This window comes from Tripterygium wilfordii, chromosome 21, assembly GCF_013401445.1.
Source record: "Tripterygium wilfordii isolate XIE 37 chromosome 21, ASM1340144v1, whole genome shotgun sequence".
In the NCBI taxonomy this organism is placed as follows: Eukaryota; Viridiplantae; Streptophyta; class Magnoliopsida; order Celastrales; family Celastraceae; genus Tripterygium; species Tripterygium wilfordii.
The window spans coordinates 15,660,087-15,683,857 of record NC_052252.1 but is presented as its reverse complement, the minus strand read 5'-3'; the positions used below and the strand labels follow the sequence as shown (position 1 = coordinate 15,683,857).

Below are 23,771 nucleotides of genomic sequence, written 5' to 3'. Positions count from 1 at the left end.
TGTCAGACATTGGAATAATCATTTGAAAAACAATTCATATAAATTGAGTCAGTCAAATATTTTAATTCCAAAACAGCGAGTCTTTGCTGTCTGCGTACTTAACAGCTTAAAAATACTAATAGTTTTGGAAAATTAATAGCATGACACGTCACATCGTTTTTTGAATTTATTCTTTTTCTATTTCTATTTTTCCTGAGATATGCATGAATCATGTACTCGCACGACACTCGCGCTTTAGAATAGAGGATCGCGCGAGCGACAAAAGGATGAAATTATGAACAATGTTTTTTTTTTTTTCCCCCTTTTTTACTACTTCAATGTCTTGAAAATTGAACTGAAACATGAAAGGCATCTTCACAGTCACTATACTACTAATGTTAATGGTTTGACGTACAAGGTAGTGGTAAGAAATTGAGAAGCGTGAATGACAGATGAAGTGCATTTGAAGTTACGTACACCTAACTACGTATGCAACAATGGAGTTCCATCACGTTTCTGATAATAATTAATTAGTACTGAATACAATAGACACCCACCATGAAATTGTTTTTTTTTTCTCAACGAAAAAGAAATCACGGTTGAATTCAAAATCTTGTAAGTTTGCCTCATTTTTTCCTTATTTAAAAAAAAAAAAACCTAATATGGTCAACTTCAGAGTCTGCCTTCTCATCCCCAAATCGATCCCCCAATGTCTGCCATTTGCAACGATTACGGCGATAAATAAATCCGAACATGATTTGTCGCGTGGTTGTAACAACAGCATGTGAGTCACGTTGCCGTCAAAGCAGAGCGTCTGTCCACCGTCCACACACCGCGCGATTCTTATCGACAGCGTGCGACTTCCACACGACAATTAGAACACGTCGGAAATTCTTGGAATGATCAAATCAAGTGTGCTTTCTTTGTCATTAGGTGACTTTTATTCAGCTTTTACGTCAATCTTTATTATTGTGATATTAGCACATAGAAAAAATATAACACAGCCCGTGGATATATATATATATATATATATATATATATATATATATATATATATAACAAGCTTGCCATCTCATTCCACCTCCACACAGATTTAAGTGAGGAAATGAAGATCTTATTTCGGATCCCTGTTAGACCTTTGTCCACGTGGCCTAACAGGGGTGGTGGAGAGCATACTATGTTGTCAAACAAATTATTTCCGAGGAGGAGGAGTTCAAATGCTACACAAAGGAGGAATCGGGTATGAAATTTTGCATTATAATTGTTTCCAAAATAAGTCTTTCTCAGTCATCTTTATCCTGTCCATGAACCCCCCTTTTGGTTTCCTATTCACTAAATTGTTATAATTTTCGATCCTAATAGATGAAAAAGAAGGGTAAGGAAAAAAAAAATCCCTTAAATAATATAGAGGAAGAAGGAAAAGAATATCTTATCGAGGTAATTATATTTCTTTTGGTAGATATGCTTGTCAGGAGGTAAGTGGGTTAATGTTCACAAGATTATAATAATTTTAAGGGGTGAAAACTAGTTAAGACAGAGTGATGATCATCTCCAAACCCTAACTCCATTCATTAATTTAATAAACAAGTTCTAACAAGGAAGCTCAAACTCGACTATTGGCTTGTGCCTTGAGGCCATTCATAAGTTTATTGTCAGCACTCCTAATGTGCTAGGAGCGGATATAGTGCTCTGCAATTCGTTTAGAATATGAAAGTCTACAATTTTAATCAAATTATTTGATAGGCATGCCACATCATACCAAACTTTTATATTTCAAATTTTAAAACTTGTTTGACTTTTTCTTCACTTAAACGTGCATGAATTATAGATTTTAGAGAATTATAGAACTCCCACATCCCACTGGGAGTGCTTGCAATGCCCTAGCTCTTTAGCCGTTCAATTGAGTCATACTACTTAAGAGCCATTTATCATTTTTGAATTCAGAAATACTAATCGACTCTCCGTTTTATTTTTTTTCCTAAGATAGCTAGTGTCCCTCGTTAACTAGTATTAAACATGTCACAAATTAAATTTCCCCTAGTTGTTCTTAACTAGCTATGACTAAACCTAATTATTAGTATTATCACTTAATGACTCATCATTGCCATTGTTGTACCCAGAAAAAAGAGATTACTAATGGAAAATTGAAGGCACGCATAAAACGTTTGAGAGCTGAAATGGTAGAGATCGGTGAAGAACAAAAGAGAATCAAAGAGGGACAGAAAGAAGTTAGAATCAAATATCAAAAGCTGAAGGCAGAAAAAGAGCAACTCAAGATGGAGACCAATCTCATCTCACAGCAGAGCCTCGGTATCCAACAACGTCTCATTCTACTCTTCAAAATCGTGAAAGCAAAAGTTAACAACGATTTTGCAAAAGCAGCTCAACTCACTCAATCACTCCGGTATATGTGTGTGTATATAATCATAATTAACATGATTTAATTAGTTATCGCATTACTGATTATTGCAAGATTAAGATAACTCTTTTTTTTTCTTCTGTGAATGCAGTGAGTTAATAGCAAATCAAAACGTGCCAAAGTGAGGTTTGTGAGTACTGGCTCCTGCAGATAGTATTGATCACGTAAGGATATGAAGAACAATCAAAGCCAAGGAATCTACCTCTGCAGTCATTGCATGTGCTTGCAGCTTCGCATCCAAATATTTGAATTTCAAAAGCTTTTAATTTTATTTTAGTATTGAGTCTATGTATTTGTGATGTAAGTTCTTTGTGTTTTGTTCTTCTCCCATAAATCTACTAAGTTTGGAAGCGAGGGATTGATAAGTTGATTAGAGAAACTAAGATGATCGATATTTGTGATCATATTTAAATATTTTGGAATTGGTATTTGATTATTGTGTCTATAGTCGTGATTTAGATGTACGAGTGGTGATTTTCACATCCATATATTTCTTTGTGTCAATTTTAAGAGAAACCAATTTTTTGTTGGAAAGAATACCGAGTTTACAGTCCATGCGCACCTCCGTGCATGCAAGCGTATCCATGTGCACATATGGGATCAGGGGTGGACCCAACCTCCTGAGTACATGGGGCCGGGTTTGGTGGGGGCTATTTGCACTCCATGTTTTCCCGTTCACACCCCATTTTTCAAAACTACCAAACACACCTTTATCCCATTTGTCCCCTCACTGGCATCTCTTCTTCACCATGGATCATTTCGTTGTGAAGCTTTGAGTGAGCTTCCCTCCTCTGTGCCTCTGTGGAGCACCTTCATAAGCTACGGCGTGTAAGTGTGAAATAGCAATAACATCATCAATCAAAGAGAACACAAGAGAGAGGGTACCTATGATTACTGTTTTTTTTGCTTCACATGGATGAGAACAACAAATGGGTTTGTGATCACAAGATGATCAACCGCCCAACGGACAGCGTGCTGGCCGTTCTTATCTTTGTCAATGGCAATCGTGGTGGCATTGACGAATGAAAGACCATTGTCGTATGATGGAAAGGGGAGAGACATTTTTGAAACTCTACATCGTTGTCGCCGCCAGCTCCGCCAGTGTCACGGAGCTTTTGGAGGTGAAGGTAATTTTGAGGAAGGAGACAATAATCTGACCATTAAGCTTCCCCTGCGTCACTCTCTGGCTAACGGGGAAGATGTTGCCATTAACAGAGAAGGGTTGTGGGAGTGGTGGTGCAAGGGTGTGTTTGGATTTTGGGGGAAATGGGGTATGAATGGGAAAACATGGAGTGCAAATAGTCCTCACTGTCGGGTTTATATAAGAAACGGGAAAAAATTATTTGCGTGGATTCGGGGGTAGTGCCCCCGAATTTTTTTTGGATTATTTATTAATTATGTTTTCAAAAGTATTTCAAAAGTATGGAAAAATACTAAAAATCAAAATCTTATAGGACAAAAGTAATTAATAATTGAAAATTGATCTATAAATGTTGCCCCATAATTTTTTATATTTTAAATGTGAATTATCGAGTTTTTTTATAAAGACTAACTGCTCAAGAAGGTCGAGTACTCAAAGTCAAGTGCTCTGTGCCCATGTATGATGTCTACTCTCAGGCTTACAAAGTTATTGGCATATTCACTTCACAATTCACAAACACAACAAAAGTATCAAAACCCAATAATTAACAAACACAATTAAAGTATTGAAGCTCAAACTCCAAATGATAAGTTATTAGTTATGGGTCTTTAAAGAATAAATGATTACTAATCACTAATGAGCTAAGACCTTTAAAATTAATACAATAATTTACAAAGCTAAGCCCATCTTATTGGGCCTTTTAAATTTATCATGGGTTACTCTAAGAAATATGAAATGTGTAATAGGAGTGTGCTCAAAGTCTAATTTTTACAAGTAGGTATATGAATTTTTTTTTAATGGGGTCACTTGACCCCATTAACATAACCTTGGGTTTGCGCTTATACGGGATAACATACATGTTTGGAACCCATATGAACCTAAAAATTTAATTTATTAGGTTTTGTATCTATCCAAGTATATTAACCACTTAACTTTTTTATACTTATACAATGTGAAACTCCAATGCCTGTGAATTCCCAATACTCTCCCTCTCACATGTGATTCCCTTTCATATTAAGCACTCTCCCTAGCACCTCAACCACACACTTCATTTTCAATCCTCAAGAGCCATGCCCACTTTGTTACTAACCCCGAGAGCCATGTCTTATGCACTTGATAAAAACTATTTACACCCCTTACTTAACTAAGCACACCCTATTTTAAATAAACCTTAGCAAAAAACATAACATTTATGTGTACATCCCTATCGTGTTTTTTCATAAAATCACCATCTGCATCCCTCAACCTCAATTTCCAATCCCTCCCTGACCCCTATTTGTGGTTTTTCGATCTTCATCTTGGAACAACATTGGATGCAACACATGCAATCTTGGCTCTTCACTTGCTTTTCCATTCTTTTTAGAAACTGGTTCAGATCTTGAAAGAGGCATATCGATCGAAGGAATCATCTTTCAACGGCTACTCAATTGGATATCCCTTTAAAGATCGGCCTATCGAACCACTATTGGATCGGAGGAGGGGATGTTGCAATCAAATTGCCAAACCCAATTGAGAGGCTTTGCAGCAATATTGCCCTCTGGCCTTTATTCTCTTCAAGTGCGGTGATGATGCTGTGAACCAAATAGTGATCAGGGTTCAGGTAGGGGAAGAAGAAGAAGGAGAGAATGAGGAGGAAAAAGATTTGGGGAAGAGTGGTAGCTAGAGTCAATTGGAGTGTTATTAGATTGAGGTTTTTTTTTGAGTTTTTAGAGTGTACTTAGTTAACTCTGGGGTGCAATTAGTCCCCATCTTTGCGTTTTCAGGGTCCCGCAATACCATATTACAAACCCCATGTGTAAGAGTTGTCATTCGAGCCACACGATCTTCGTGTGTTCCCGCTCAATCTCATTGATGCCCTAACGATACAAGCCACATTGTTCCTTGTTTTCACTCTCTCATTGTTCTCCTAGAGCCACAAGAACCTTATTCCCCATGTGTCTGCTCAATTGCATCGGTATAATACGACCCTAAGCTACATGCATGTGTTACAGCGTTTACCATAGTGCCTAGTTACAATTTTCACTAAGAGTAGCATATATTTACTTCTTTGTGTATACCCAAATGAATCCATCGGCTAAGCCTAGATCCAACCTATAGGCTTCGACACACCTTTGCCCAATAGTTATCATCAGCTTCGATCAATGGCGGATCCAAGATTCGAATTCAATGGGGGCACAATTAAGTAGTAGGGGTCGAGGGGCAACGTTCTTGAAATTGTTACTTCCATAACATTAAGATATAACATTACATAATTGTAGAATAAGATTAAGATAATCACTAGTAATAATATCAAATAATAAAACATTACATTTTTATTTACCATAATTGTAGAATAAGATTCTTGAGGATAATTGCTACTTCCACCACTTTCAATCTTTTCTTGGAATTTTGTTTTGAAAACTCTCTTTTGTAACTTTGTAATTGTGAGTTGGACTGTCAGGCTGGGCTATAAATTAATAATAAATCAATACTATATTGAAGTCTTGAAGAGGGGAAATGGGATGCAAGGTTGGTTAGGCCACTAGACAATTGTTGGGGGCACTGGGTGCTTTAAAATATAACACTGGGGGTGTGACACATTTTGTCCTTAACCAATTACCAATACCATTACATATTTTACACAATTTCATTGGGGTCCATGCTCCCAGTACCAACAAGCTACATCCACCTCTAGTTTCGATACCACTTATTTAGGGAGAACACCTAGTTAATGGAAGAGTATTCATGTGCACCTTCGTACATGCCTGCGTATCCATGTGTGCATACAAACTAGCATACATGTTTAGAACTCATATGCAGCCAAAATATTAAACTATTAGAGTACTTGTAATAGTGCAAGTGTTGTTGGGACAACAAAAATATATGAGATTTTGTGTTTTATTGATATGACTGTATTAGGATACGTGTTTTGCTCATGTGGTTGTATTGTGAGATGTTAATTTGGTGTAGTTTTGTTGTGGACAACATAGAGACATGAAATATTATTGGTTTCTATATTGGGTGGAAACGAATAATGTATATGAATTTGTGTTTTGTTGATATGGTTGTATTGAGAGACATGTTTGACTTGACTTTTTATGTAATAGAGGTGGGATCAAATATTGATTTTTATTCACCCAACAACACTTACTTGTGAATTTACAGCATCTTTGGACAAGACTAATGTTGTAATAAACCATTTCTATAACTAAGTACACACACTAAAAAGTTAATGAAGAAAAAAAAGGAAATACAGAGCAGTACATGCAGGCGCACCACATAAGGCCCTAATATAGTTTATTGACTATAAGTTTTAACCGTTGACTCCAAAAGCTAAACTGAGATAGATAAGTCATAAGTGGTGGAGCAGCCGACCGACCCCCCGCTATCCATCATCAATGGAATCGCAAGTATTCGCGCGACAGCGTGCGAAATATATATCTTATTAATCTCTCTCTCTCTCTCTCTCTCTCTCTCTCTCCATATATATGTGTGTAAGCTCGCTCTGTTTTTTCTTTTCTAATTGAGATCTTCAATTTCACATTTAACCCCATCTTAATTAGTTTCTTTTGCAGTTAATTAATGACGTACCCTTGTTCATCATCAGATCTCTACAGAGAAGCTGAAGGGGTAAAGTACAATGAGTGGGATGGTTTCTCTATTACTCATGATGCTTTAATCTTTAATCCGAGTAAGTGTTTTGTTACTGTCTGTGTTAGAAGCAGTTTATTCGGTTAGTAGTTAATGCTACTTCTGGTAGTTCAAATTAACCGTAAAACGGAAAAAAAAAGGTAAGAATTTTCGAGTTATGGTTTCCAAATATGTAAGATCTGGGTTTTGTAGGTTGTAGATGCAGAGGTTGACTTAATTAATATTTGGATCTTAGTGTTTGATCCTGAAATGGGTGTCCTTACAAAACCAGAATATGTAATATATGGTTTTGATCTAATTAGACCTTATGAATCTTGCAGATAATACCGGATTGGATCTTGCAGAATCGCAAAAGGATTTCACTTGGCCAAATCAAGGTAATATACTATATTTTTAGATATATATAACCACCATTTCGGAGGGCCGAACTCCTATCTTTACCGACCAGCCAAAGAATAAATCACGCCGGAAATTCGCGGGGAATTGAGATTGAAGTCACGGCACCGCCGCCTCTTCCCTTCATCGATTCGGCCAATTAGGACATCTCCCTCCGACCACCGACCACCGATGATACCATTTAACTAGTATTGATGAGACCGACCTTCCCCAACTAATTTCCGGCCAAAATAATCATCGGAATCCGACATCCCGTGTACGACTCAAATGGGTCAAAACTTTGTGTTCTAATTTTCTTTTTATTATCTTATCAAATTTAATCTTAATCATTGGTCAGATCCAACGATTGAGATGAGACATCTCCTTATAGGAGAATTCTCGCGTGTACATATATATAAACATATATATATGCCGTAATTTAGACAATTATTGTCAGGAATTAATGTTTTTATGTTATATAAATTTTCCATATTGTTACAAGCCAATTAGTATCTATCTTACGAAGGATACTCTACAGAGCTAAATCAAAGTTATCAAACTTCACAAAACCAGTTGAATCACCAACCACTACAAGGATTAGCACCAACTGAAGCTGGGACGAGTCATTCAGTCCGCAGGCGCGGGGGTAAGAGTCCATCTGTTCCACATCTTTCCAGGAACCCTGGAAAAACTCTAACATCCAATGAAAGAAAGAAAGAAATCGACAAACGATATCGAGAGAAATGCAAGGTAAATGTTGATTTCTTTTTCTGATATCGCCAATGCTTCATGCCTATTGATTTTTCCTCATCATCGATTTTTTATTTATTTATGGGTGTAGGAAAGCAAAAAGAACATGGAATGGCAGTTGGATCAGCTTGGTGGAGAAAATACAAATTTGCATAATGAGAATATGAATTTGATGATGGAAAAAGAATCTATAAACAATAGTTTGCAATCGGCAGAAATCGAGACAAAGGACCTGAAGATGGAAATTCGCAAGTTGAAGACTAACATGACCAACCAACAAGTTTTCGTTGATTCATTCTTAAAGAAATTCGAAGTACAATCCTTCTCCCTCTCTCAATAACACCATATATATACATATTTGTGATTGCAATGTTGGCCATATTTTCAGCGTGGATGTGACTTACAAGTCCGTGTCTTGTGAAGTTGGGTTAGTCATTGTTAGTGTTAATGCTGTAATTTAGACTTTGGTTGGGATGACGAAGTTGAGTTGTGTAACTCTTTGTGGATTCCGGGTTCATTCTTCTCGAATGGGCCTCGGCTCGGTCCTAATTAGCGGAGCGGGCTGCGTTGGCAGTTCGAGACTTCGAGTTTAAAACTGACCCAACTATCCAATGGGTATGTTGATTTGGGGAATTCTCCGTTACCAAAAAAAGAAGAAGTTAATGTTGTGATTTACGAGTTTGGTGCTTATGAATCTATGCTGATGATTGTTTAATTCTTTTGACAGGATGATGTGTCAAACAATGAGAATCACCAGCTTGAGATCAAAAAGCTTCAGAATGAGATCATGATATTAAGACAAACTAATTGGGATGATTGGTTGATGAACAAAGCTCAACTTGTGCAAGACATTGGGAATTTGGAGCATGAGAATAAGGTACTCAGAATACAAGTTGATGCACTATGTGAGAAAATACACAATGACCTTGACACTAAACCATGTACAATTTGAATTTTCAAGTTCAAATTATATTTACAAGTATTGTTCATCATTAGAATATTTTTATTGTACGATATATGCACTCAATGTATTCCAACAAGACATTTAAATAATGTAGCATTAATATATGATATGTTTTACTTTTTCTCCAAGATTATGAAAGGTTGGAATGTGGTATAACCACCACCTTAATTAACAAGCTAGCATACTTACCCTTCTAAGAGGTTTTTCAGCATATTTTGCACTAAACCAAGTAAGTCTTTAGTCAATACATCAAAATTAATTATTCTAAGTTTCTAACTTGCTATTATAATCAACAATATTGAAATTACAAACACAATACTATTTGGTAAACAATTTGAATATAACATACTGTTTGTTCAACCAAATATTCATTTGAATATAACATATATGCTACAATTATGTAGCGTTTGGCAAATGCTACTCAAACCAACAATTTCAAGAATTAGCATTTGAGAATTTTAACTAACAATTTTAAGAAATACCTCTCTCACTTAAGATGATTGATTATCTTTATATGTAATTTGCCACTGGCTCATATATCATTTTCGAGAAGTTATTATTGGAATTAAATCGATATTTCATAATTGATATAGAAGAGAAAATACATCAACTCACAATGATCAGCCCGTGTCTAAAGCAGTCCAAACTAGGGCTTTGGGCACTAGATCGGCCAATCATACCACAATTTTAAAAAAAAAAATATTTACACCCAATTCATTAATCTAGCTGCCCATTCCAAATCAACCCAAAAGCAGTCCAAAAAAAAAAAAAAAACCTAACTAGTTCCTTCATTTCTCTCATCGCCCTCAGGCTACACAACATGCACGCACATCACCCTCCGTTTTGATTTTGGGCATCACTTAGCATTCCCCTCTGTTTTAACCAACTTATGCACCTTTGTTTCCTTTCTTGACCTACAAAAATTTCTTGTTCAGGTGCCCTACTAATTACAGGCCTCAACCCAAAACGACGAGGCCGAGGTTGATACTTTTGATATTCAATCTTCACTGCTTCCAATTGGATCAATCCCTTACATTTACGGGTCATTTGGTTGGCATTTTGAAGAGGGGAATGAGGCTAGCCGAATGTGAGAATCACTCATTCTCTTGTTTGGTTGAGTTTGGGAGAGTGGAATCTCAAACTCATCCCACCCTCATTCCCTCCTTATGAAGATTAACCAAGCTCACTAAAATGGTGAGATTGACTAATCTCCACAAGAGAGAATGAGTTTGATATTCAAAGACTATTATACCCGTTATTAAGAAGTAATCACAACTATTAAATTAATCTATTCATATTTTTATGTACAAAAAATTGAGTAGTATGAAAATTGTATAATTAAAATTCTAACATTCATGCTCACTCTTCATTTCATACTAAACATGATAATGTTCGCCTCACACTCACACTCACACTCACACTCATTAGATTAACAAACAAATGCCCTTTATAGGCAGCACTCACGTCTCCTTAGAAAGGACCATGAATAAATGAGAACCTGAACCTCTTTTTTTTTTCTCTAGCTTTGGTTGTGAATTAAGGATGAGTTGTCTTATGAACAACCACTTGCGTTTTGTTTGGTAGCTTTAAAAATCTAAGATTTTTTTTTAATGGGAAAATGAATAGTTCAAACCCATGCCATAAACATGGGGTCGTGAGGAGGCCGTGACTGTCGGTCCCCCTCCCCACAAATTTTTTTTCCCATAAGATACAATTTTACCGTGTCACTTTAGACATCATAATTGTTACAACTAACCATGAACTCAATCAATTCCTACTAACCCTAAAACGCCTAATTATACTGTACTACCAAATGCATGAATTATTTAATTAATAAAATAATACTCATAAACAAAGAATTAATTTGATTTATTTTCAAAAAAACCCTCCCGTAAATCAAATTTGTTGATAGTGTGGTGTTTGTTTTTTTTTTTTTTTTTCGTTTTCTGATGCCATTTATGCTATAAAATATTAGCGATCCCGCGTCGAATTGTCGACCCGATTTGAACGTTGACTAGGTTTGGTCTTGGCTCCTCGGTGACGCTGAACGGCACCTACCGCGGCACGCTCGCCCTCGCGCGACTGCTGTACCACATCGCGCGATCCCTTGCAGAATCCCTTTAACAAAGCCATGTGGACCACTTGACTCCAAATCCTGGCATCAATAATTCTCAAAAGTGGGGACAAAACGTGGGCGCGCGTCTATATTCAATTCGTCCGTTTACTTTTGTCTTCACCAATCAACGGTAATAATATTCAGCATTCGTATTCACCATTACATGTGTTATACATCCATTCATTTACTATATATGCTTAACTGCTGATGCGCATTTACTTCAAAACCATGAAGCCTTTACGGTTGCTTAGTTTGCGATCTTCTGTTCCACGCAATACAAGTCTCAAATTACGCAGCAGGAAATCGGTATTTAATTAATTATTAACTTTCTTATAGTTGTTGTTCTGCAGCATTAATGCATTCTCTTCTATGTATTCGTCATATGTAATTGTTTTGTGTTTTCTTTTTTTGGTTTGGTCCGTTTCAGCATGTGCAGAGGAGGAAAATAAAGAGGAAAATAAGGCGGTTAAGAGAAGAGATGGCGGAGATTAGTGCAGAGCAAAAAGGTATTAGAGAGGGTCAAAGGAAAGTGAGAGAAAGGTTTGAGGAGATACAGTCACAGCGCGAGAAGCTCTGGCAGGAAACAGAGCTTATTGCAAAGGATAGCATTGGCATCAAAATGAAGCTAAATTTGATGTCCGGAATCATAAAAGCAAGAGCTCAAAATGACTCTTCTTTGGTTGCTCGACTTACCTGCTCTCTCCGGTTGGTTTTCCAAAGCTTTTCTCATTCACAATTTTCCACTTCCAGTTTGTTATTGAATACGTGGCCACTAGTCCTACATCACTTGCACGGAGGTGTGCATGAGTAATCTCTGATCATATCTCTCAAAGCATTTAATAGCATGAATGGAAATACTATACATGTGTTATATATAATTGAAATCAAAAGATGTCTCCCTTTCTAGAATGAACTTGATCATACTGCTTACGACATTACTTACATGCATTCTCTCATTGGCAGGGAATTGATATCCAAGCCAAACCAATATTGAGAATTGCTTTGACGACTTGTGAGTTGTGATGGTCACTCTTGAGGCATCTTATGGAGATCTAGCATATTTGGCAGAAGCATGCGCTAAATATAAAAGCTGGATTGCTGTGAGACAATCATGTCATGTCAAACAATTGTACGAATTTGATTTAGTAAGAAATGTCAAAGACTATTTTTGTATTGTAATTTCATATTTATGCTCCATTTGTTTCAATGAAAACCAATCTCTTATAGAAAAAGAAAAACTTATCATGAAAAAACAATTAATTTCCAGTGTTTGAATAAAAACGTTGCTAATATTTTCTGGTGTTTGTTTGGTGGAAAACATAAATTTAAAAGAAACAAATAAACCGTTACAGCATTATGGATACAGAGTTTACAGACTCTAAAGGTAAGTATTAGAACTCCAAAATTTGATCAATAAGCAAAAAATATTATATCCGGCATATTAATTAATAAGCACATAAGGTTGCAGTCATAGTGGAAAACGACATACCCTCTTTAAAATTGGATGTTGTTTTTCTTAAGTTTAGAGTGAATTCTTCATGATAATTTTTAATAGCTTTTCCTTGATCTTATTAATTTTCATCAAACAAACACTGAAAAACATAAGTATCATTTTTCAATATTTTATTTTCCGTGAAACAAACGAGCACAAATTGTGATACATTTCTTTGGCATTTTAAAGTGGATTGAGGGGAGGTTCGGACTATTGACCGATAGAGATTATGGGCCGTTCGATTTACATTTTGCAAATCGAATGGTCCACCTCAGTCAATATTTATTAGAACTTTTCAACCATCTTTTGCATTGAATGCCTTATTTTCACTTTACTTTCTTCACATCCAAACACCATTTTCTAAATATTTTATATTCCAACAATTTTTTTATGATGAAGCCAAGCCAATCCTTTACAAACAAAGAACGATTAATTGGAAAAGATATGACGATATGATATACATTTGAACAACAAAACCAGATTAAATACAACAGTGGAATAACGAAATCGAAAGCTGTCGGTTGCCACAGCCGATAATGGGCACCGAGAGAGGACTACGGATCTAGTCTGCTTGTTGCCTTAGCGGATATTAGGCAAGTGTCTGGTGCAGATCAGCTTCCAGAGGCGCTCGTCCAGGGCTGTCAATGGCCACTGCTGGTTCACACACTCTACACGAACCAGGTCCTGGTGTAGACGTGCTTCAACACCTTAAAAAAACAAGTTCTCATTTTCTTGGTGTCTTCATCTCTGGTAAGAAGAGAGTGAATTAGGGGAGAGAAGAGAAAACTAGGGGAGAAAAGAAAAGAAGAACAACTACCAATGACAGATAAAGATAATAAATTAGGGTCGAGGAAATTTATGTCAAGCAAAAATAAATTAGGGGGTAAATTAGGGGAGAGAAAATTTATGTCAAGCAAAAATAATAAGGAGAGAAAATTTATGTCAGGAAAAGTCAAACCCTTGGATTTACTATTTCAAATCAAACGGCTCATAGTCTCTACCGGTTAATAGTCCGATACGTGTTGTACCGGACCTCCCCTCACAAGATGAGAAAACACTTTAGCATTAAAGTAAAATGATGAAAAATCAAAGCAAATGTAAATAGTTATTGAAAAGTGACTTGTGTTTTGAACAAAAACTGAGTAACTATCTGAAGATGATAAAGATCTCAGTCGTTGATATCGCGGCTGCTAAGTTGGACGTATGAGATCTAACTGAATTCGTATGTTTCACATGATACACATGAAATTTTATCCATACAACTCAATAAGTGAGAGAACTAGGATAGCAGCTTCTGGGATCCCATATCATAACTGCTTGAGAAATGAAAGTAACTCATGTCACTGGTTCAAAATTTTAAAGGGAAAAAAAGTACTTATGATGCCTTATAAGGCATTTAAACCCTTTTTTCAAGCAGAGCCTAAGAAAAATAGAAAAATGAAAGGAAGTAATCAAAAGGTACAAAGTCGGAGATGACATGGATCATTGAGGAATAGAAAATGCATAGACTAGGAAGAGCATGAGGAGAAGGAGAGCATGAAGTTGGAGAAGGGAATAGAGCTAATATCAAAGATGAGTGCCACAATCCATGTTCATATATTCTACTTCGATCTCACAATTATGCATGCGATGGTGACTCTTTGCCCCTCCTTAAATATATATCTCTATTTCAATTTGCCCCTCTTAGACGCATTTCTTGTTAAGATAAAATGTCTCACATTAGAAAATTGAGGAAAATCAAAGTGTTTAGAAGCTAAAATCCAAAATCTCTCAATAGAGAACCCTTTTGAAAAACAAAATCAAACAGGTCTTATGACTTACAACGAACAATACCTCCTGAAGTGTCAAGTTGTTTGGATTAAATCTTTTTACATGGTATCAGAGCAGACAGAGGCGACTTTGAGGTGGGGTGACCTGGGGCGCTGTCACGAGCCCCAACTTATTAGCTAATCAACGTGCATTTCTATATATATTTATTTTAGTTATCCAATTAAAGATTTAAATTTTACAATTTGTATAAGATTGAATATATAAACCTCTACTCCAATAGCTAGGGAAAAGAATCATCGGGTCACCATTACATTCTGTGTGGGTCATGAATATTTTCAAAACGAATTCCAATGCTTTTGTGTCTCCATGGCCTTTAGCATCAACTTGTGCGTTGAGTACCTTATTCTCATGCTTCAAATCAGAATTTGAAGAAATATAACGGTGGAATTAGGTCATGAGCTAGTGACAGGATCCAATGGTTATCTTTCATCTTTAAAAAAAAATCAATGGTGAGATTAGTTTCCACATATTAAGAGGGCATGTGATGCACTTTGACCACGACGGCACTATAGGCTTGTCGGATGCATTTGCACCACTAATTTGGATTCTATGTAGAGTCTCTCATAAGATATTTCAACATTTAGAAAACACACTGACATATATTTTCATTCTTAGTTTGGAACATTTGAGATCCAAAGCAGTGGACTCAATTTATCAATTCATTTATTCACACCCTCAAAAAATTGTTTGCATTTTAGGTTCTTATTTTAAGTCTGTATGAGAGAATTTCTCAATGTTTAGGAATTACTGCAAGTTGTAAATTAACAATGCATTGCATGTAATTAAAGTCAGTTGTGCTCAAAATGTTTATGATACATATACATAAACTATAATAAAGAATTAGCTAACAAATACCCAGTTGTTTAACTGATAAACAGTACTTTGATTACATTTAACCTAAAATAAAGAATTTATGAAGTGAATACACAATTTTTTTAGCTTATTACCTGAATACATTTACATAAACTATATATTATAAAGAATTAGCCAGAAAATACGCAGTTGCTTAGCTGATAATTAGTTGGCTACATTTATATACATTATAGATTATGCTGTGTATCCTTGTTGGCCATCCTCATTAATGTTTACGAACTCACTTAAGGCTTGATGTTGTAGTTTGAGCCACTTGTTTTCAACTTCCAATCCTGCAATGTTTTGCAGAAGAAGTTGTTTTTCTGAGTCCCAGTTCTCCCAGTCAGTTTGTCTTAAGATATAATTGTCGATCTCAAGTTGTCTGAGTTCAATCACGCGATGGGAAGTGTTGCTAGCAACCTACAAGGAAGAAAGAAAAGATACATTTGTTCAGAAAGAATCAATCTGGAAGGCAACAATACTAAGTCATGTTTCTTATGATGGTCTGAGTGTTCAAGATTCGGGTATCTACAATGGTCATTAACCCTAACTTACCAGTTGATTCGAATATAAATCCACAAAATGTTGCCCATTAGCAATATTGCGATTCAAAGTAACGATTTCGGATTGAAGTTGTTGGGTTTCCTTGCCCGCTGCCTGCAAATTTTGAGCCATGGAGTCTTTTTCCGTCATCAAGACTTGATTTTCCCTCTTTAGACTTGTGTTCTCTTCATTGAGAATATGCAAATTCTCCTTCATTTTAATTTCTTGTTCCTGCAGTACTATTACAGACATGAGACCTTAGGGTTTTGAATTGAAAATCGATCTAGTTCTAGAATAATGCAATCATAATTTAACCTTTCTTCGCTGGCGGAATGCCTTATCAATCTCTCTCTTTCTTTCACGTTGTTGTTCTTGAGTAATAACTCCTTGACTTCTTCTTCCAGTATTGGACAGCCGAGATTGTCCGGAAAGTTGATCATCGCTTGCTTGATATTTCTCTAATTAACAGCAAGTCATCATTCATGATTCATGAAACAAAATTACTTGTCGGAGAATTTCTCCAAGTAAGACAGTGGTAACTAATAAAATTACCTTGATTCGACATAGTGAATTGTTCCTCCCTTTTTGGAGATGCCACCTCCTTATCATCTACAAATTGCACAAACAATTCATCAGGAATACTGTCAAGTATTAGATAACATGTATATTTCTTTTGAAGGCAAGGGGAAAATAAGGTCAAATAGGGTTTTCTAGCTAGTTACAAATTCCTTACAATAGCAGAAACTAATTATCCGAATCTTAATGTCACTGGACATATATAATACATATAATCCCAGAATAAGATTACTAAAACATGAAATACAGCCCAAAACATATTGTTGTCATTTTCTGCTTTGGTTTAAATATATGTGTGTATATATATATATAAATCCAAAGGTTGACCGTATAATAAAGAGTAAACTCTAGCAGCATTGAAAGATACAACAGATCTAACAAATTATGAACAGATCCAAATCTTCAAGATCAATCTTCGTGTGAATGTATCCTTGTTAAATTATGTGAACAACAAGAACCAAAAGATAAAGGAAAGATATGTAATTAATGATATAAATTGCTTACCCTCTAAAGTGAAGTCAAAGTGATTATCCATGGGATATGATCCTTCTGCAAATCTCCCTTTGATTTCTCGTCAGTGCTTGAGAATCAAAGCTGACAAGTGAGAAGAAGCTTCGTTTATTCGTTTACTTATATAGTGATGAAGAAAGAAAACCCTAAGAAAAAGAAAATACTGACGATGCGGTTCGGGCATCGCGCGATACCGGAACCGGATTTTGCTAGCTTGCGCACTTTCTGTGAGGATCTATATTTTCTCTCTCACTTTCTTGGAAGCTCTCCTGGATTGCGCATGCGGCTCAAGACATGAACAGGGTAATCTATATCTATAATGACAGGCAATCAGCATTGGACAAGCTACGTGGCCAAAAGTTATTTGTTGCTACTAAACATTTTCATGTTCCATGAATTTGATTGGCAACTCCGTATTCACATTTGTAGGGCTTGTTTGGTGGGATCCACATTAATTATGTGACTTGCTTTAGTTAAGTTAAGTTAAGGGTATGCTAATAATGAGTTTATCTGACACACAGAGTTTTAGAGCAAGTCCAACCCAATACATCATTTTGGGGGACACCCTCTCCCCCATTTTAATCAAAAATTTATTATAAAGGATCATTATTTTAACACCACTCCAATCACATCCCCATTCTAACATCACATCAAATATATTATTATTATTAAAGTATTTTGATTTTAATTATTTTATTAGAGAGGAAAGAGAAGATGAGAGAGGAAAGAGAAAGATGAGGAGATTAAGGAAAGAGAAAACAATAAAATGATGGTTTGGGGAGGTTGGAATCTCCCAAAATTTGGGGAAAATTTTGGGATTTTTCTAATTTGAGGGATTGTTTGAGGGACCGATTGGATGGAGTGTTTCTATAAAGTGATCCCTCAAAATGACTTTTCCTCCATTTTGAAGGACCGTTGAACATGCTCTTATATACTATTTGTGCAGATCTTAATAAATTTATCATTTAATAGTAATTAGCAATAAATATTTTATATTTCTTACAGGATAAATAATATTGGAATCCCTGAACTAGAAAACGAAAAATGAAGACTCATGAGAAAACCCCAGGAAATTTGGATTGGGGTACACGCCATTATAATAATGAGGATGTCCAATTCTTCATTTTTAACTCAAAATATTTTTATTTTTTTTTTTAAAAATAATCATTATTATAATGTTTGATTATGAAAAAAATAATTATATGTTACACACTCGGCACCTAACGGTTCAAAACTTCCCATATTTATTATGTATTTTTTTTTTAGAAAAACCATATGGAATCATTCATTGAAGAAATTAGAACTTTCGGACGCGTAAACTGCCATTACAGAGCTTGGAACATCATTATCAATGAACACACAAGAGTCAGACATCCTCCCTAAAGAGGCTAGCAGGTCAACCGAAAGATTGCTAGAACATCTAACAAAATTTTAAAAACAGGTCTAGCAAAAAACTTTCATGGCTTTTGAGTTCGTCCAAAATAAAACCGTAGGGGGTAAAAATATCGGTAAAAAGATATTTTTCATCTCTCAATTATGAAACGAGTTTCATTGTTGTCCCTAAACTTTTTTTCTCCCATTTGCATCCCTTAACTATTGAAAACTATCATTTTCGTCCTTTCAAGTAAGATTGAGGTTGGGAAAAACCTGATCTGAAGAACAATATGATGCCACGTAGGATTTTTCAATGGCTGGATTTATTCGAGGGATAAACATGGTATTCTCCAATAGTTGGGGGACGAAATAGGGAAAAAAAAGTTAAGGGATGAAAATGAAATCCAACCAATAATTGAGGGATGAAAAGTACTATTTTGCCCAAAAATATCTATAAATTGACGGAGGGCATTTACGACTGATGGTGCATCACCTTCAATGATAACTTTGGAAATTCCTTTGCGAATGGCTAGCTAAATGCCAAAGAGAAAAGCTTAAGCTTCTGCTTCCAAACTACTATCCCTGCTTGGGAATTTGCTGCTATCCAGGACGCTTATTATGTATTATTTCTATGGAGCAAATCACTACACACTCCGTATGTATGGTTCTAGAAGATTGACAGCTCCCAGACAAAAGAACTTTATCCAGAAGCAGTTTATCTGATAGCTCAGTTATCCGATGGTTACAATTAGGCAGGAGCAATTACAACTAGAGATTACCAGAGGTAATTAAATTGTCTTAGGAACTAGCACAACTACATCAACTAACAAACTCCCAAAGCCTATAAATACATATCATTCCCACATTTATAGGAGAATCATTGACACTCTAATTTAATAAAATATCAGACTCCGTGGACATAGGCAAGTTGCCGAACCACGTAAATTTTGTGTCGTCATTTTAAAGCTTTCTACTTTAAACGTATTTTTTTACTTCGGTGCAAATCTAGCATCGACAATTTCCAATGAATTTGATTTTATTTTTTTTATAGGGAAATAAGTTAGTTTGTTGGATTCAATTTTGCGTTTATTATTTTTTAGAATCTTTATGAAAAAGTTTTGAATACGAAAATGAGTAATTTGGCTTAAAAACAAGATTGGTGAGTGAGAAGATATTATCATTGGTGATTGACCATAAAAGTTATACTTTTAAGAGATCAGATTAAGAAAACTATGACTAAAATGTAAATATCACCTCACCGGCAAAGACTTAAGATGTTGCCTGTTTTCCAATGGGCTGTGAGGCCCCACCCCGTGCCAGATGGCTTGGGCTAATTCCTCTACTTACAATCTATGGGTCCACGTTAATTCATCATGTAAATGGTCGGACCAAGTTTGGTTTCTCCAAGGCCTAATGAGGCCCAATACCAACCGAAGCAGCCTTAGAGGAGCTCCCCTCCAATTTTAGCTCCAATTCTCAATCAAAAAATATGTTAAATCATAAATTAAAATGTGCTATTAAGTATTTTGATATTCATAATTTTAAAATATAATTGATTTTGGACTTTTTTTTTCTAAATCTTAAATTCTAAACCTTAAATACTAATTTCTAACTCTTAAACTCTAATATTGATTAAAAAAAAAAGAAGATTTAACATGATTTCGAAAAGATCAATTGGAGTTAAAATTGGAGACAAGAATTGGAGCTCATATCCCAGCTTGTATTCCGGTCGTTCTGACCTTGGGCGGCTTTAAAACTGTCTCATTCGTTTACAATTAAATTTGAAATTTTGAATAACATTCATTGGACACAACCCAATAATTTCAGCATCATTGGCACCGGAATTCCTTAGTCAATTAATTTGTTCTGAGACCAAGAACTTGTCAAAAACGACTACCAAGTCTTTAATACATCAAAAATAATTATTCTAAGTTTCTAACTAAAGATTATAATCAAGAACATTGAAGTCAGAAGCACAATACTATTTATATTCAACATTAATAGCTATTGTTTGGTAAGCAATTTAAATCACCACATATACTAGCATATGGTATATACATGCTATTTGTTCAACCAAACACTCTCTAAAATATCATATATCACTTAAGATAATTGCTTGTATGATACCTTTATATGAATTTGTCACAGTATTTTGAACAGCATATTATTTTGTTAATCATATAATAACTTATAAATTAATTTTAAAGGTTCTGATGAAATGTCAGCATCTATGCTATCCAAAATGTCGTGGATGCTTCATTAGAATTTTCTTTTCTAAAAGTATTTTATGCTATACAATATTTGTCACCTACCGCAACGCTCTCCCTCGCGCGAAAGAAGCACTACCGCGCGCGATTCTTTCAAAATTCCTTTCACGAGGTCAGGTGGACGGCAGTAACTCCAACAATCCTGGCATATTTTACGCACCAATAATGCTCTCAAGTGAGGACATAGCGGAGCGCCTCCCGTATCCAATTGGTTGGTTTACTTTACTTTAAAGAATCCAACGGCAGTTTTTGCAATGCTTTCTTACTTCATTAATGATGACATCAATTCATTGATAGTAGATGTCATCAATTCATTTCATTGATATTATATGTGTATATATAGACTTAACATACTGAAGGTTCATTGCAAAACCATGAAGACTTCACGGGGGCTGAGTTTGAGACCTTCTGGTCCACGCAGTACAAGCCTCAAATTTGTATCGCTCAAGAGCAGGAAATCGGTATTTAACTTTCTTATATGTTGTGTTGCATGCACCAATGCCTTTTATCTGTTGTGCTTCATATGTATATTTTTTTTTTAATGTTCCGGTTTCAGCATTTGCAGAGGAGGAAAATAAAGGGTAAGATAAAGCAGTTAAGGGTAGAGATGGCGGAGATCAGCGAGGATCATAGATGTATCAGAGAGGGTCAAAGGAAAGTGAGAGAAAGGCTTGAGGAGATACAGTCACAACGCAAGAAGCTCTGGCAGGAAACAGAGCTTATTGCGAAAGATAGCATTACCATCCAAATGAAGCTAAATTTTATGTTCAAAATCATTAAAGCAAGAGCTCAAAATGACTATGCTTTGGTTTCTCAACTCACTCGCTCTCTCCGGTTGGTTTTCCCTTGCTAGCTTTCATACAATTCACCCAAACTAAACTAAACAATGTCAGGCATTTGTCTCTTAATAAATATATAAGAAGTAATCGAAAGATGTCAGTTTAAGCAACTATGCAGATGAATTCGTGATAAATTGCAATACAATTTAACAATTTTACATATTTTGGCAGGGATTTGATATCCAAGCCAAACCAATGAAACTTCCTTTGAGGACTATGATGGACAATCTTGAGGAGTATTCATATATATATATATATACACCAGCAGCGTTGCGAAGGAGTTTTATGGATATGGTATGCTGGAAATGGCGTGAACTAAAAATAAAAGACTATTGTGAGTCTTACATGTCAAACGAGTATGAATTTGATTTAGTAAGAAATGTAAAAGATTGTGTTTGTATTGTAATATCATATTCAATTGTTATCGAGCTTACACAGATGCTTTGCATCGATCCCCTGCCATAGTCTCTACAATATTCGATTTGATGCAGAACGAAAATAATTTCACGAGTCGTCCAACTTACTTGGTTTCCATGAATTGGCCACATACCAAAAGATCCGGAAAAAACCGAAGGATGGTGTGATTGTAGAAGTCTTGTGAACTAATCAGTTGTTAATGAAACAACAATAGCTTTTTTGATAACCAAGAACGATTCCATGTTAATTTGCACTTTGAACATCCGATATGGGTCCAACTCGAGCCCTTAGGCTTGCATGCACAAATTTTTTTCACCCGGTGACATGATAAGTTGGCTCGAAGCTCAACGCATGTCCACAAAGATATTGCTCTTAGTGGGAATTGAACTCAGGATCTTCCGAGTTCATACAGTTTGGTCTCAGAAGATTCACCACTAGACTATCATTGACACAGACAAAAACAATTGATTAAGGCTAACCAACGTTAAACCTAGAATAACAACACTAGAATCCACTAGATAGATCGAAAACACTCTCAAATTTTGATTCATTTCTTCAAAGATAAAAGATATTGAGCACTAAGACCGGCTACAACTGTAATGAAATGAAAATCAGAAAAATGCGAAATTATGACAATATCCTTAAAATTTTAAAAGGTCTATTTGAGACTTTAAACGGTGAAATTTAAAAAAAATATAGTGGAACTATGAATGTAGTAGTACTAGTCTTGTCTATTGAAAACGACGTGGAAACGAGTTTCTCAACTAAATTTCGCACAATTCTTTCAATGTGGCTTCTCACTTCTACTAATCTGTTTCCTTGTAATTATTCTTGCTACTAGTCCTACATAAATCACCCAAGTGGATATAACATGCTTTCTCGCCAAGTATTTGATGATTAATTTTTGGGGATTGTGTGAGTTTCTTCGAAAGTGTTTGCTGATGCATGCATGTCGATGCAATTTTTAACTAATTTGATGGTTGTTGCGTTGGGATTACGTGATTGTTGGGATTTCCACGTTCCCCTTTCTTTGGGTTGACTTCCTAAATCGACTCCTCTCTGAATATGTCTAGGAAGTCATTCCCTTTGTATGCCACCTATCATGCTGACTAGACATGTCATTTTTTATTATTGATATGCATTTTGTTTTCAATTTTGAACCAACTATTTAGAACTTCAAACATGTTGAAAGTTTGATTTCTCCCGCACAGATTTTTGAACAAAATGAATTAAACGGTTAAGGCCAAAGATGACAAAGATTAGTGAGGAACAAAAATGCATAAACTAGGAAGACCATGAGGAGAAACAGAGCATGACCAAGCTTAAGAAGGAAACAGCGCTAATATCAAAGCAGCATCCAATTGTGTCTATTTCAATCTTCTGTTCATAATCCATTCAATTTAGTACTTACTTGATCTCTGATGCAATGGTGATTTTGCTTTGATATTACATCTGTTCCCCTCCTACGGAGTTGGTTGCTCTCTCTGTTTCAATAAGCCCCTACTTGATGCATTTCTGTCCCTCTCTAATCCAATCTCCCCCCATCTCTATTTCTTCTCTAAACAAAATTAAACACCAAGCATAAGATATTTATCTCAATATCTCCTCCTGGATTTTGTCCGTGCGAGTACAGGCGTAAGTGAATTGAGAACCAAAAATTAAGGTGTATTATATATAGTAAACTGATGTGATGTGCC

The 23,771-nt window shown here is 35.7% G+C and overlaps 5 protein-coding genes across 11 annotated transcripts; 4 read left to right on the top strand and 1 right to left on the bottom strand.

Annotated features, from left to right (window-relative positions):
* Positions 1-770: 770 nt before the first annotated feature.
* LOC119988356 lies at positions 771-2,884 on the top strand. Of its 3 annotated transcripts, none has more exons than XM_038833360.1 (4): positions 771-912; positions 1,071-1,219; positions 2,100-2,389; positions 2,490-2,884. In XM_038833360.1, the coding sequence occupies exons 1-4, from the start codon at positions 879-881 to the stop codon at positions 2,521-2,523; spliced, it is 507 nt and encodes a 168-aa protein (XP_038689288.1). In that variant the 5' UTR covers positions 771-878; the 3' UTR covers positions 2,524-2,884. The 3 variants fall into 3 exon arrangements, with proteins under 3 accessions (XP_038689288.1, XP_038689290.1, XP_038689289.1); XM_038833362.1 differs by having other exon boundaries at positions 864-891; XM_038833361.1 differs by having other exon boundaries at positions 864-912; positions 2,100-2,383.
* A 4,096-nt stretch (positions 2,885-6,980) lies between these two features.
* Positions 6,981-9,384, top strand: LOC119987645. Of its 2 annotated transcripts, XM_038832561.1 has the most exons (6): positions 6,981-7,008; positions 7,094-7,209; positions 7,490-7,546; positions 8,083-8,294; positions 8,386-8,607; positions 9,022-9,384. In XM_038832561.1, the coding sequence occupies exons 2-6, from the start codon at positions 7,101-7,103 to the stop codon at positions 9,244-9,246; spliced, it is 825 nt and encodes a 274-aa protein (XP_038688489.1). In that variant the 5' UTR covers positions 6,981-7,008; positions 7,094-7,100; the 3' UTR covers positions 9,247-9,384. The 2 variants fall into 2 exon arrangements, with proteins under 2 accessions (XP_038688489.1, XP_038688488.1); XM_038832560.1 differs by lacking the exon at positions 6,981-7,008 and having other exon boundaries at positions 7,019-7,209.
* Positions 9,385-11,521: 2,137 nt separating this feature from the next.
* Positions 11,522-12,627, top strand: LOC119989546. Its single transcript, XM_038835146.1, has 3 exons — positions 11,522-11,680; positions 11,802-12,079; positions 12,338-12,627. Exons 1-3 carry the CDS (start codon positions 11,582-11,584, stop codon positions 12,366-12,368), a joined length of 408 nt encoding a protein of 135 aa, XP_038691074.1. The 5' UTR covers positions 11,522-11,581; the 3' UTR covers positions 12,369-12,627.
* Positions 12,628-15,539: 2,912 nt separating this feature from the next.
* On the bottom strand, positions 15,540-17,443 carry LOC119989787. 2 transcript variants are annotated; one of them, XM_038835485.1, is made up of 6 exons: positions 17,346-17,424; positions 17,172-17,261; positions 16,644-16,700; positions 16,407-16,549; positions 16,104-16,322; positions 15,540-15,968 (listed from the first exon to the last, which is right to left on the bottom strand). In XM_038835485.1, exons 2-6 carry the CDS (start codon positions 17,200-17,202, stop codon positions 15,744-15,746), a joined length of 675 nt encoding a protein of 224 aa, XP_038691413.1. In that variant the 5' UTR covers positions 17,203-17,261; positions 17,346-17,424; the 3' UTR covers positions 15,540-15,743. The 2 variants fall into 2 exon arrangements, with proteins under 2 accessions (XP_038691413.1, XP_038691412.1); XM_038835484.1 differs by having other exon boundaries at positions 17,172-17,443.
* Positions 17,444-21,118: 3,675 nt separating this feature from the next.
* Positions 21,119-22,176, top strand: LOC119989767. Of its 3 annotated transcripts, none has more exons than XM_038835459.1 (3): positions 21,119-21,279; positions 21,375-21,652; positions 21,829-22,176. In XM_038835459.1, exons 1-3 carry the CDS (start codon positions 21,148-21,150, stop codon positions 21,854-21,856), a joined length of 438 nt encoding a protein of 145 aa, XP_038691387.1. In that variant the 5' UTR covers positions 21,119-21,147; the 3' UTR covers positions 21,857-22,176. The 3 variants fall into 3 exon arrangements, with proteins under 3 accessions (XP_038691387.1, XP_038691388.1, XP_038691386.1); XM_038835460.1 differs by having other exon boundaries at positions 21,121-21,279; positions 21,384-21,652; XM_038835458.1 differs by having other exon boundaries at positions 21,166-21,279; positions 21,369-21,652.
* The last annotated feature ends 1,595 nt before the right edge of the window (positions 22,177-23,771 follow it).

Coding starts and splice junctions, on each gene's coding strand:
- LOC119988356 (XM_038833360.1), top strand. CDS start 879: ATGATCAAATCAAGTGTGCTTTCTTTGTCATTAG. Junction 1,220..2,099: donor CTACACAAAGGAGGAATCGG/GTATGAAATTTT, acceptor TGTTGTACCCAG/AAAAAAGAGATTACTAATGG. Junction 2,390..2,489: donor ACTCAATCACTCCGGTATAT/GTGTGTGTATAT, acceptor CTGTGAATGCAG/TGAGTTAATAGCAAATCAAA.
- LOC119987645 (XM_038832561.1), top strand. CDS start 7,101: ATGACGTACCCTTGTTCATCATCAGATCTCTACAGAGAAGCTGAAGGG. Junction 7,547..8,082: donor TTTCACTTGGCCAAATCAAG/GTAATATACTAT, acceptor GATACTCTACAG/AGCTAAATCAAAGTTATCAA. Junction 8,295..8,385: donor GATATCGAGAGAAATGCAAG/GTAAATGTTGAT, acceptor TTATGGGTGTAG/GAAAGCAAAAAGAACATGGA.
- LOC119989546 (XM_038835146.1), top strand. CDS start 11,582: ATGCGCATTTACTTCAAAACCATGAAGCCTTTACGGTTGCTTAGTTTG. Junction 11,681..11,801: donor AATTACGCAGCAGGAAATCG/GTATTTAATTAA, acceptor GGTCCGTTTCAG/CATGTGCAGAGGAGGAAAAT. Junction 12,080..12,337: donor CGACTTACCTGCTCTCTCCG/GTTGGTTTTCCA, acceptor TCTCATTGGCAG/GGAATTGATATCCAAGCCAA.
- LOC119989787 (XM_038835484.1), bottom strand. CDS start 17,202: ATGGATAATCACTTTGACTTCACTTTAGAGG. Junction 16,701..17,171: donor CTTTGACTTCACTTTAGAGG/GTAAGCAATTTA, acceptor TGCAATTTGTAG/ATGATAAGGAGGTGGCATCT. Junction 15,969..16,103: donor ATTTATATTCGAATCAACTG/GTAAGTTAGGGT, acceptor TCTTCCTTGTAG/GTTGCTAGCAACACTTCCCA.
- LOC119989767 (XM_038835459.1), top strand. CDS start 21,148: ATGTGTATATATAGACTTAACATACTGAAGGTTCATTGCAAAACCATG. Junction 21,280..21,374: donor CGCTCAAGAGCAGGAAATCG/GTATTTAACTTT, acceptor TTCCGGTTTCAG/CATTTGCAGAGGAGGAAAAT. Junction 21,653..21,828: donor CAACTCACTCGCTCTCTCCG/GTTGGTTTTCCC, acceptor ATATTTTGGCAG/GGATTTGATATCCAAGCCAA.